Source organism: Lepisosteus platostomus, chromosome 7 (assembly GCF_059453375.1).
Source record: "Lepisosteus platostomus isolate fLepPlt1 chromosome 7, fLepPlt1.hap1, whole genome shotgun sequence".
Classification (NCBI taxonomy): domain Eukaryota; kingdom Metazoa; phylum Chordata; class Actinopteri; order Semionotiformes; family Lepisosteidae; genus Lepisosteus; species Lepisosteus platostomus.
The window spans coordinates 30,118,740-30,132,144 of NC_142617.1; the positions used below are offsets into that span (position 1 = coordinate 30,118,740).

At 38.5% G+C, this 13,405-nt stretch overlaps 1 protein-coding gene across 7 annotated transcripts in view; it reads right to left on the reverse strand.

Moving 5' to 3' along the window:
• Positions 1–13,405, reverse strand: part of nav1a (neuron navigator 1a) — a 257,779-nt gene that overhangs the window by 128,694 nt on the left and 115,680 nt on the right. For all 7 annotated transcript variants that reach the window (XM_088639806.1, XM_088639807.1, XM_088639804.1 and 4 more), the window contains one exon: positions 9,633–9,983. In XM_088639806.1, the coding sequence (XP_088495932.1) occupies positions 9,633–9,983 (351 nt within the window). The remainder of the gene's footprint in view (positions 1–9,632; positions 9,984–13,405) is intronic.

A 13,405-nucleotide genomic window follows, 5' to 3' on the forward strand; every position in this document is an offset into this window, starting at 1 on the left:
CTCCTGGTTTTGGACTTACCTTTGTGTTTTGGATACTCTCTAAGGACTACTCTTTTGGATTGATCGCCTCGGCCACACCTCCCCCGTGCACCAGCGCACCTTGGACACGCCCCCCCCTGTCTTCAGCCTCGTATTCCTGCATGACGTTTCCCTAGTGTTTCCCCACTTCTTCGGATTGTGTCGTCCGCATAGGGTCCGGAAAGAACTGTTCGTTACATTCACACCCTCTCAACTTGTGGCAATACAATTATCTCTGTGATGAGCAGTGTATATGTTTGTTGCCTTGGATGCTAGTTAAGTTGAATATATTGTAAAATATATTTTATATTCATTAGCTGGATAAAAAGAAAATGAAAATGGCTTTTCAACCCTTTTCTAGGACAAATCCACCTGTTCATGAATAACACATGCTCTTGATTTTGTTCTTTATTCCTTCTTATTCTAAGAAAAATATGATTAATCTAAATTCCATTTATCTGTTACAAGCTGACCAGTAATGACAGCCAAAGGCTGAACAAAAGAAAATGTTTGCATTTTACACCTTTGAAAATGGAATCCTTCCCTTTCCCAACTCCTCAGGAAATAAATGTTTCCATAGCAACCCAAGAGAAGCTTGGAGACAGCAGTAAGGAATAGATTCTGTTTCCAAGGATCGCTACATTTTAATGATCCCAAAGAGGTGAAAGGTGTGCTCTGTGGGTTAAATTATGATTGCAAAGATTACTGTGTCAAACCTATCAGTTCATGTGTTTAACCAAGTAGAACATAGTAGAACTTACTACTGTACTAACCACTATAATACCTTGCACTGGCTTCCGGTCAAATTCCGCGTAGACTTTAAAATCCTCATGCTCACCTATAAGGCTTTACATGGCTTGGCACCTCAATACCTGTCTGAACTTTTATCGCCCTACTCCCCACCTCGCAACCTCCGCTCTTCAAATTCTGCCCTCCTTACTGTCCCCCAAACCCGTCTACATTGTATGGGTGACAGGGCCTTCTCCTGCTATGCCCCCAAGCTCTGGAACTCTTTGCCCAAGGATATCCGAGAGTCACCTTCTCTAAACTCCTTCAAATCCAGACTCAAAACCTTCTTCTTCAAAAAAGCCTTTACTTAACTGGTTCCATTCTTCTTTGTTGTAATTGTAATTGTGTCTTATCTTGTGAAATCTTCTTATTTATTGTTATTGTCATCCTGTAAAGCGCTTTGAGAAGCCACCTTTAAAGGCGCTATATAAAATAAAGTTTATTATTATTATTATTATTATAATCCCTCTGTCTGTGATATATCCCTATTCTATAGAGAGATGGAAATGTCTAAAAAAGATAAAATATATATATATAATGTCAGAATATAGCTCCTTCATGTTGTTGCATAGTGACAATGCTGTACTTGTGGTATAGTGTTGGGGATAATGTCTTAAAGCAAGTTCTCTTGGCACAATGTTCAGGGAAATACTTGCTGACAGGGATTTCTGCTCAAAAATGAAATCAAGGAGAAAGCTGATACCTTGCCATATAGATACAATATATGGATGACACATGACCTGATCACCCCTATTATTCTCCAGTGTGAACTGGCATTTAAACTGCTGCCTTTAGTCTGACCAATTGGCCTCTTCCTGAAGGATGGCATTGTTGCTGTCAGACTCCTGTGTTAGTTTGACAACTTTCCAAAATGTAGTAGCCCTGTCAGATGCAAAAAAAGGCCTGTTTTCATCAAAATCAAAAGCTTTTTGAGGAAAATTTAGGGAAACTTTGGCCAGTATCAGAGATGTTTTCCAGACCACGTGTGAAAATTAAATTGGTCATCAAATTATTTTAGCTGTGATCCATACACAATTTACAGTATACTGTATACAGACACAATCAATACGCAATGTAGACTTGCCTGGGGTTAGCAAATATGCAACTCTAGTTGAAAAATGTGTGAAAGAACAGTAAAATAAAACTATCCCAAGAGCAACATGAATGTACAGCTGATTGAAAAAATGTTTTAGCAAAACATTTAGTAGAATTGTTATTTCAACACATATGAACCTGGATTAAGTCCAACATTTCTGCTCGTCCCACTTAATCCTTAATTGTTTCCCTCCATGTGTTAATTGAGGTGGCATAAATAGCAAACACATTCCACCATCAGTGTTCAACAAGTACAGAAAGGCACTTGCTGCTGCAAATGCTTTGTTAAAATGGAACAGGACTACACAGCTTATCAAATGGGGCCTGGCATCCCTTGTACCTTATCTAAATCCTCATTACATGCAGGGCGTTGATAAAGGAATGCCTGCACCTCTGGAGGACTGGCCTGGATTTTTTTGTATCATGAAATTAGAATAAATAATGTTGGTTAAAGACATGGAGCTTCTTATGACATACTTTAATGAAAGTATTTAGATATTGAAAGTAAAATGGTTGATGTGCTAAATTAATATTTTGCTTTAAAAAAGGTCTATTTTAAGTATAGAAAAAGCAGAAATGGTACAGGTTACTGAAACAAGTAAATCTTCAGGGCCCAGTGGTATTCTTCCAATTGTACTTGAGGAAACAAGAGATGTTATTCACAGGCCATTGATGAAACTATTCAAACAGACATTTAAGATGGGTATTATACTGTATATCCCCTGACTTAAAACATTTCCAATGCAGTGTCCATCGATAAACCGAACCAATTAATTATAGGCTAATACTGTAAGTTTTATGTCTATTACATGTATGTTTATGGAAATAACAAGAAGATCTAAACTAGAGGAATCTCGAAAAGGTATGTCTAGCTTAACTGACACTGTACAGCCAGTAATGTATGAAAATAGAATATGATATGTTTTATTTACAATTTCTGATGATGTTTTAATAACATTCTTCATAAAATATTAGTTCCTAAATTGCAGGTAGTAGGCAGTTAAAGAAATTCATGTATTTGGATTAAGAATTGGTTAATGGAAAACAGAATGTGCATAAGGGGTCCAGCTGGGGTGATGCATTTAGAGTAGTCCCACAGGGATCTGTATTAGGACCAGCAGTCTTCCTACCTGTAAACAATTATTTAAATCCTGGAAATAGTTCTGTGCAGAGGATTAGCAAACATTGTATAAGCTACAAAAGGTATTCACAAAGGTTTAATTAAAGTTAATGATTAGGCAAATACCTTGCACATAGCATTTAAAGTAGACAAGATCAAAGTGTTAAATGTTGATAGCATAACTATTAACTACAAAATATAAAATGGAAAACACTAAGCATGATGAAGCTATCTATGATAAAGACATACTGTACTGTAGATGTGTAGGATACCATTTTATTCTTGTATACAATGTGGGGAACCAAAAAAAAAAGGCAAACTGAATGTTAGCCTAATTGAATTTACATTTAAATCAAGGGATGTTATGTTAAAATTGTACAGTAGTATGACCTCAAAAGACCTTTAGAATATTGCTAACAATTTCAATCACTATTAATTAGTTACAGTTGGTACATTTTCTGGACTCAAAACATACAGTACAGTATGTATATATTTTTATATTTTATGGCAGGCTAAAAGAACAGAATCTTTTTAGTCTTTAATGGAGATGACTTTGAGGGGATCCAAAGTTAAGTATTTAAAATCCTTAAAGACATTGACAATTTCTTTAGAATCATTAATGAAACAACAACCAGAGTACACAAGGGACAACCACACGGAAGAGCATTTTAAACCAAAAACAGAAGAAGAGGAGGTATTTCTGCACCCAAAGGTTTGTAGAATTTGATAGCAAGCCACCCAGCGACTTGCTGAAATGAATTCCTCCTTTTAAGAAATAGCCAGATGGGATCCTCTGATCAATTAGCTAGAAGAACCAAATAAGATACAGAGGTCCTAATGGTCTCCTTATGTTCTTATGATGGATAAAGGACATCAGATCCGACACTTTAGAGGCAAGGGTCCCTCTGTGGATGTCATAGGAAAGAGACTTGTGACTTAATATACTAAAAAACAGAAGAGAATAAAAGGGAAACTGTCAGGTGTCATGTCTGCAACCTTCAAAGCTGGGGGAGAACTCATAGTTTTCTAGGGCATAAAATTCACTGACTGAGGGTCTGACAAACAGGGTCTGCTCTAAAAATAGCATCCCACAGCCGTTCCTCTGAATGATGGATGTTTTTCCTTTAACTGGTTTATTGGTTGTGAACTCTCCAGAGGAAACCCCTTGCTGGGTAACTGTATGTTGAACACTGAAATCACTGCCAGACAACTCTCAATGATGCCAAATTAATACCACAGTACCCACAGCCGCTCAGCACCGGGGGGGAGACAGCTGTCTTTGATAAAGCAAAAGCCTTAGGGGAGCAAATAATATTAATTATCAGAAAACAGAAATAGGTATTTAAGTTTTTGAAGTTATACTTTTGTGTTTCCAAATATACAAGAAACCCAGTTTCATGGTTTAGCACTTGGTCATTATTTTTGAGTGTCTGATACATCTTATGTGTCTATGTGAAAAATAAGAAACTTTGGCATCACTTTCATCCCACATAAAAAGCAACCATTTAAAGTAGGTAAATGCCATATAAATGCAGCATGCAGGATATGACATATAAGCTTATACTGTGCCTGAGTGGAGTGCATTGCTTCAAAAGGAAATAAATAAATAAACAGCATAAATGCAGTAATCCAGAAATATCTGTAATCTAATTCTTAAATAGCCTTGCAGAATGATTTAATACACTACTTGTTATTCAAAACTGAAAATATTGTTCTCAAGAAATAAAATACAATACAGGTATGTGTGCAGATCCAAGTTACTATTCTTATCCAGGTGTAGACAAAAGTTAATTTTATTTTCTGATTCATGGTTTTCAAAATTTTAAGTGCTTTGGCTGCACTTCTGAAAATGTAGATGAAAGACGACCCAACTATTTCATAAAATGCATAATTGCAAACAAATGGCTTGGCTTTGAAAGTAAGCATTTTCCTCTATATCCAAATTCAATTCTACAATATATATTTTAAAAATAAGCAGGTGTTATGTATAACTCTGAAACAAAATCTGCAGCTATAAAACTTAAATGTATCTTCATTATTGCCAAAAAACAGAACATTTATGAATTTCCGATGATTTAGTGTTGTATACCTGTCATCAGATGACCATGGTGTTTGGTGTAAGCTTTCTTGTGTAAGAAGATCATGCTCCTGCATGAAATGCATGGAAAATGTCCTCTATATATACACCTTGGGCATAATCACAGATAGAAATTCTCATGTCATGCACAACAGAAACACTGATCAATAGAAACACTTACAAGGTAACACAAAGGGAAGGTTTTCATTCTTTCCTGTCTTACAGATTTCAAAATTTTCTATACTTCTTCAAACACAGTAAGAAAACTATTCTCTTTAAAGGTGTCACGATTGTAATCCGTCCTCTTAAGGGCGCTCCGGCTCTTTCACATTTTAGTTGATCATGTGAACAGGCCGCCAATCCTGCCACACTTCATTTAAGGCAGGCGCTCTCGCTACTCCTGGCTCTGCATTGGAAGATGGACACCCGGAAGCTGGCCTACCATCAAGTCGCCCTACGTCTGGGGCTTGACCGAGCTGAGTCCGGAGCTCAGAGCGCCTGGCCCCGTCATCCCTCTCGTTGCACCGGATCCCGTTCCGGTTTTTATCCTTTTTGTTTTGTTTTGGAAGGATCTCCCGGCTATGGACATTTGGACTGCTTCCTGATTTCCCCTTCTGGATAGTTTTGGACTTGTTCGCCTGTGCCACGCCCCTCCGCGCACTGCCGTCACTGCCCCCCTGTCAGTCATCCCATCCTGATCCTGTCGTGTTTACCTGTTGCCCCTTTTCAGTCTCTTCCGGATTTTACCGCCTGCATAGGTTCCTGACCTACACATCGTCACAAAAGGTTTGTGCCAAGTGCTTCGATAAGGCAAAAAGATGTCCCTCTAAAAAGGTCCTTCTTATATAAACTTGTGTATACTATATATATATAGATAACACCTTTTCTTACTTGTCAGGATCCCCAAATGATTCGGTGAAATGAAGACTAAAAATACATACTTCTTGACAATTATAAATGATATAAATGTAGATATGTTTTTGTTCTTAACTCTTTAGCAGTCAACCAAACATCAGAAATCTTCAACATCTTTAATATAATCTATTTAGTTATGTGTACAGACTGGGACTTTGTTGTTCTTGATTGTTTTGTTCATTCAACGTACATATTTTCCAAACAGCCGTTTAGATTGGGAGCATGTGTGCTAGAGGTCACAAGGCTGAGTGCTACAGTATGATATCTTTAATCTTTCAGGAAGAGGAAGACAAAATGTCCTTGGAATGTACATTTTTGGAAGATAACTGAAACAAACGAAAAAATTTGTGGTTGCTGAAAAGTGTGTGTGTTTATTATTATATATAGTGCCTAGCAAAAGAAAATAGACTTCTTACAAGCTTTCACGCCTTCCAATGACCGTTGAATTCTTAATGTGTATTTCGTTTTTGAAAGTCAATATTTTAATGAAATCTTGAATGCTCAAAGACTTTTATGGATAAAAATAAGAAATTAAATTCCAGCAAATCAAAATCAAAAGGTAAATGACTGATACTATAAGTTTTCACCCCTTAATCAATACTTGGTGGAGGTACCGCTGGAAGAAATTAGAGATCAGAATAAGACTTTAGTCAAGATACCTCTGATTCCTTAATTATCTACTGCACCATGCTCAGAGGTACTTGAAATTCACTACCTAACTGAGGTACCCTGCAGAGACAGTTTATTTACCATAAATTTGTAAATCACTATTATTGCACACAGACATAGGCCATTCAACTAACTGTAAGACTTATCAAAGTAATTATATACACCTGAACTATTTTACGTTTGCCATAGCAAAAGGGGTAAATACTTTACTTATGCATAAACATATTTAAGGTTTTGATCTTTGTTTTTGCTGACATTTAGCAGTTTCTGCTGACATTTAGCATCTGTCACTCATAAAAGAGTTCAGTGTGACCTTTTTTTTACTTTGATTAAAATGTTGATTTTAATTTTAAAATGGGCACATATTATTTGTAATTCAGTAAAATGGGACATCATTGGATGGTTAATAATTTTGCACAGAAAACAGCACCAAAGGAATGTGGTTGTTATGGCGGGAGTTCCTAATTGAGTTGATGGTCCAAGGGGTGTTTTTGGCTCGGGCAAGGACCCTGTCAATAACACTGCTAGGGTATCCTCTGTTGATAAAAAAGAGTACATTCTGAGGGCTTGGTTCTGGAAATCTATGTCGTCAATGTTATTGACATGTCCCTTGCCCGTGCCAAAAACACCCCTCGGACCATCAACTTGATCAGGAACTCCCGCCGTAACAACCGCATTCCTTTGGTGCTTCCCTACCAACCCAACACACTTTCTATCCCCAGGACTATTAAGGGCACTACATGATGATCCCTACATTGGGGCCCTCTTTTCTGACCACCCCATCATCTCATATCGCCGACCACCTAATCCACGTAACCTTCTTGTTCACAGCTCCCTTGACCGCCCTCAGCAGCCATCCACACCAGGCACTTTCCCTTGCAACAGAGCTCACTGTATCACCTGCAAGTACATATCTAACACCACACTCATTCAAGGCCCCTTAAGACAATTCCGGATCACTCAGATGACATCTTGTACCTCCAGCAACCTTATTAACTGTATCTCTTGCAGTAAATGCCCAGCCATCTACATTGGGGAAACAGGACTGAGACTCGGAGACCACTTCAGAGAATGTGTGAGGGCTGTAAATATTAAAGATTTCTCCAAGCCTAACATTTCTCATTTCACCTCTGATGGCCATGATCACACTGATATCTCCGTCTATGTTCTCAAAGATGGTTTTCCTAACTCCTACATCAGAAAGACTACAAAAACTAAAATTATCCTGCAGTTATACTAGGATCACACCTTCCCCCTTCTCTCAATGACAGACTAATTTTCTTCTAAATTCTCTCTATTCATTGTAGGTTTCATTTCACAACTCTCTTCACCTATCCTGACTTCACACTACCTGATTGGCCACTCTGTCCCCTGCTCCTGCCTCCCGCTCCTCCTCTCTCAGAGCTTTTGTTCTCCTCTGCTACATTACCTTTGCTTACTGCCCTGTCTTTCTCACACCTGTAGAAGGCTTCACAGCCAAAACATTGTGTTTTCTTTCTTCTCTTTTCAGCATGGAATAAATCTATTACTTGTTCCTTTGCAGCCTACGCATGCTGACGCAGCTACCCACCTGAACTACTATATGTAATAGTATGCCTAACAGACAAAAACTCCTTGTCACACATTAACCTGTAAATGGTAAGTCTTTAAAATACTTTTTGGCTTAGGTAATACCTGGTTTAATGTACAATGGTACAGAAAAGCATACATACAGTATATAAAACAAAACATGTTTTAGTTTTATCCTCAATCTTCTTCACCAAGGCAGAAGAGATTGTCCTGGCCACTGAAATGTTGATGTAATACATCTACTGTAGTTTAACCAACCTGCATTACACACATTTCCAATTCTGAAAACCTAAGGATCAAACATAAACAGTGGACATCCAAAGAAGGTCACATTTAAAATGCAAAATGAGAAAAATGAGGAATGGTATCAGTGCATTAGGACCTACAAACGTTCTTGTGAAGAAAAAACCCCAAAAACCAATATACCAAAATGTTCTGTACAGAAGAAGAAAGAGAAGACTGCTGGGTGAGTCTAGCATAAACATCTCAAGGAGATCCAGATAGACCATGCTCTGCTTTCTTCTTCCCTGAAACTGCTTACCAAACAACTTTCTGAACTCATGCCCTGAGGACAGTAAATATGTGAAAAATTTCCCATTATGAGGCATTCTTTCTACTCTTAATTCTGTGATATCCCTTCATTTTATATACGTTTCTAAAGAGGAGCATTAATCTCGACCAACACAGTAACAGCAGTGTATCCAGAAACAAGCAGAAACCATCAATTTCTGCCCAGTAATCTAACACAACATCTGTCTTTTTTACATTGACACTTAAGAAGACGTTTGTCTACCAGCCAGATAAATGACCATAGCATTAAACAGAGCACTATTGGCACAAACATTTTGAATAAGGAGATGCATTTAAAATAAGCAGCAATGTTAATTGTGCCTTCCTAATCAAATCAAATCAAATCAAATAATACCAAACAGAAAGATTTATATTCAAATGTCAGTACCTTGAACTTTTCAGGAATTACAAAAAAGTTACTAACTCCAAAACTCTACAAGAGCAAGATAACCTTAGTACACCTGACAACATTACTGGTCTCTGTCTTAATGAAACTAAACCATGGAACTTAAAATACTACTGGACTTTGTGCATTGGAAATACTCAGTTTAGGACTCACTTTAGAAGGGGAAACTATATCCCTACAGTTATTGTATTTTGGAAGGATTGATGAATGTCCTTTAACAGGAACTGATTAATGACACATTGCTTAGTCACCTGCATCATGAGGTAAAATATTCAAAGGTTAAATACAGGGATTACCTATATACTGTGGCATAGAATTTCTTAGTTTTATAAAATCTGCTCCTGAAATGTCTACACATTTTTTTTAAAAGCAGAACACTTTTAAGATGGGATTGTTGCTCTTACCCATTGGCGAGGTCATCGTCATCATCATCGTCATGAAGACTTTTGCTCAAGATGTCACTGTCACTCATGTATCCAGATTTCAGGTCTGAGTCATCAGGGTCTAGGCTTTCGATTAGCTCAATGCGGGAGATGTGACTCAGCCGACTGGGGCTCCTCATGGGCATGGTATGTGAGGCATACTGTGTGCTCTGACTGTGGTAGCCCCCAGCTGAGGAGGGGGCATCCCCAGCTTGCAGTCGCGGACTGGACTGACCATAGCGCCATGACAGTGGTGATGACCGGTTAGACATACTGGACACACTGCGGGGGTTGGTCTCATCGCTGTCATAGCAGACGCTGTTCTCCAGGCAGCTGGGCAACAAAACAAAAGTATGGCAAGAATGAAATTAAATCAAGGGATGTTATATTTAAAGTGCACAATGAATTTGCTCAAGAATCAGTCCAGAGAACACAGATTAGAAGCATTCTTGAGCTTAAAGGAATGTCCCTCAGTGACATGGACATGGACAATGAAAGGAATATACCAGCCTTGTACAGACCTGAATCAAGCATTCATAGCCCTCAAAAACATAGACAGTCAGCTCATTGCATTTCTTCAGAGTCAACTGAGAGAGTTTTTAAAATTGACATCTAAGAGGCACTTCTTTAGACAAAGGTTTGTGGGAGACTGCAATAAAATATACCCAGCCATGCTCTTGAAGCTGATATCCTAGCTTCCTTGTAGAAATGCTTGGAATGATTACTTATTCAAAACTAAATGATATGAATGGTTGCTTCATTTGTAAACTTTCATTCTGCCCTATTCTGTCCTTCTATGCTGTCCATTTGCAGGAGTGTTAACTCTGGGATCATGCCTGCATTTTATCATAACTCATCGCCTCAAAAAGGTAAAAAGCTTTGATCCAAGTTCCCAAGTTAACCATAGTACTATTAAAGAAATGTATTGCTTTCAGGCTGGTATTGCTAAATGAAAGAACTATCTTCCTTCAGGGCCAGTAAAATCAAAAGTGGTAGACCTGATTACTGATTATTCTTGCTCTCTGCTGTGGGGCTAATACAAAAAATACTAAAACTTGGTCTTGACTGTTAAAGATCCTGTGATATTCATTCAGAATGAACATTCTATCATCCTGTAGGTAATATGGCCAAATATAATCAAATCTAGTCAAATGGGGTCTGTTCAATTGTATTGCTGTCCTGATTGATCATTCTAAACTCCATTTCCTGTCTTTAAGGTAGTTGCCAGGGTCTCTCTGTTATGTGGTAAGCTGGTTGAAAATAGCTGCAGCATTCTACTCCTCTGGTTGCTGTGTAGCATCGAAGCATCATGAAGAAATTGAAGGCAAAGCGAAGTGTTACACTATGAAACACAATATGAAACAGCTACCAATATACCAACATAATCAAACTTGTGCATTTTAAATGACTAATAACTAATATCAGCCTAAAAATACATTTAACTTAAGATTTTGTATTCAGTCTGCATATACTATAAACAAAGAGTAGAACTTTCTGATGTCGCTTCTTCCTTGCTAAAATTAAAGCAAGTATAGCTTGCCTGAGTTGCAATTTTGATATTTATAACACAATGCCACAATAGGTTTTTGGCATATGAAATACTGTGTTTCTGTTAATGATGACCAATACAATTGTAAACAATTCAATGAGAACCACAGCAACACATTACCAATCTGTGCACATAAGTGTCACGACCACCAGCCAGCAGAGATCAATTTGCTATCTGTGCCTATTTCGGATTTGACCCTGCAGCTCTCTTTTCGACCACGATTCTGTCTCACATTTTGGATTGTTCGCCACCAGTGCCTTTACCGGATCTCGACCTACCTTCGCCTTCGGACTACGACTCAGCTCCTGGTTGTGCTCTGTACACTTACTTACCTCCCTTCGACTCCTGCATCTGCATCGGATCCTTTTCACCTCTACAGAGCAGCGTTACAATAAGTAGATGCACTATATGATGTTTTTCTGAAGTTTGTTCAACAGGTGAATGAACAGTCATATCTAGCCTGAATTGAGAGACATTTATAGATGTATAGATTTTGTGTTTGGAGGCATTGTTGTATGATAATACATTTGGTTTAATGGTTTTCATATCATTAAAAGGAATAAGAAGTCCCCATATGTCAAAGACAAGGTCAATCAGGAAAAATCAGAAATAGAAAAAATACTTCATGGCTCTTATTGTTAATCTGCAGTGGTTAAAGAAAAACGGATAACCATCATTCCAGATGGCCCTGTACCTAACAAACCCCAAAGCTAAGATACTGTAATCAAATTATCTTTACCCAAGACATTTCACTGCTTGTCAATATGTTAAATTAAATAATGTGCAAATAATAAAACTTTTGTATGACTAGTGAGAAAAGCTAAATAAATGTCTTCAATATTGTGCTGTTGAACTATTACTCTGTACAGCATGAAGTCATTTGCTTACACGTGAAGACCAGCTAATAGTTATACATGCTGACCTAGAAGTTAAAGGTTCATATTCTGCACAGGTCTTTTGGGGGGGAACGTTTCAGACAATGGTGCATTTGTACAATACTGTTTTTGAAAGATAAGGGCAAATTCTTTTTAAAAGGGGTCGATAACTATAAAATATGTATCCCCCAGTTTTGCACCCCTTTAATACCTGTGCCCACTTACCGCCCTATGCCCACATACCTGTACTTGAAATGACCCTAGTGTGTTGTAACCTGCTTGGCTGGTCTTCGTTCTTGTGTGGTTGGTGCTGAGCCGAACACCCATCCAACTAATAAAGTGCCGACTGTGTGCACTAAAAAAGCTTGAGTTCGAGTCTCCATCCTCGCTGAACCCATCACGTAACAGTATAATGAATTTATGTGTTGTTTATAGTTCAAGTGTGTAGTTGAAAGGTACAATATACCCAACTTCAGTTAACTTTGCTTCTTTCTGCTTTTCTACACGAACTATATGATAATAATTGCTTACACTTATATAGCGCTTTTTTCTGGACACTCCACTCAAAGCGCTTTACAGGTAATGGGGACTCCCCTCCACCACCACCAATGTGCAGCATCCACCTGGATGATGCGACGGCAGCCATAGTGCGCCAGAACACTCACCACACATCAGCTATCAGTGGGGAGGAGAGCAGAGTAATGAAGCCAATTCACAGAGGGGGATTGTTAGGAGGCCATGATTGATAACAGCCGATGGGGAAATTTGGCCAGGATGCCGGGGTTACACCCCTACTCTTTTCGAGAAACACCCTGGGATTTTTAATGACCACAGAGAGTCAGGACCTCGGTTTTACGTCTCATCCAAAGGACGGCGCCCGTTTACAGTATAGTGAGTATAGTGTCCCCATCACTACACTGGGGCATTAGGACCCACATGAGCCGCAGGGTGAGCGCCCCCTGCTGGCCCCACTAACGCCTCTTCCAGCAGCAACCTTAGTTTTTCCCAGGAGGTCTCCCATCAAGGTACTGACCAGGCTCACACCTGCTTAGCTTCTGTGGGTTGCCAGTTGTGAGTTGCAGGGTGATATGGCTGCTAGATGCTATAAAAAGAATATTGAGACTTTCAAATTTTAGTGTGATAGAGCAGATTAACAAGAGTTCGTTTTTGTAGAAAAGTCAATCTGCCAATGTTAGCAAACCTGTTCCTTACATTAGGCTTCTTGCTAAAGTGCAGTCTGAATATTACATAAGCAGATGCATAAACTCCAATTAATAATCCCAAGTGATCGTATGTAGATGTTAAAGCTATTTTTATATCGAGACAAAGGT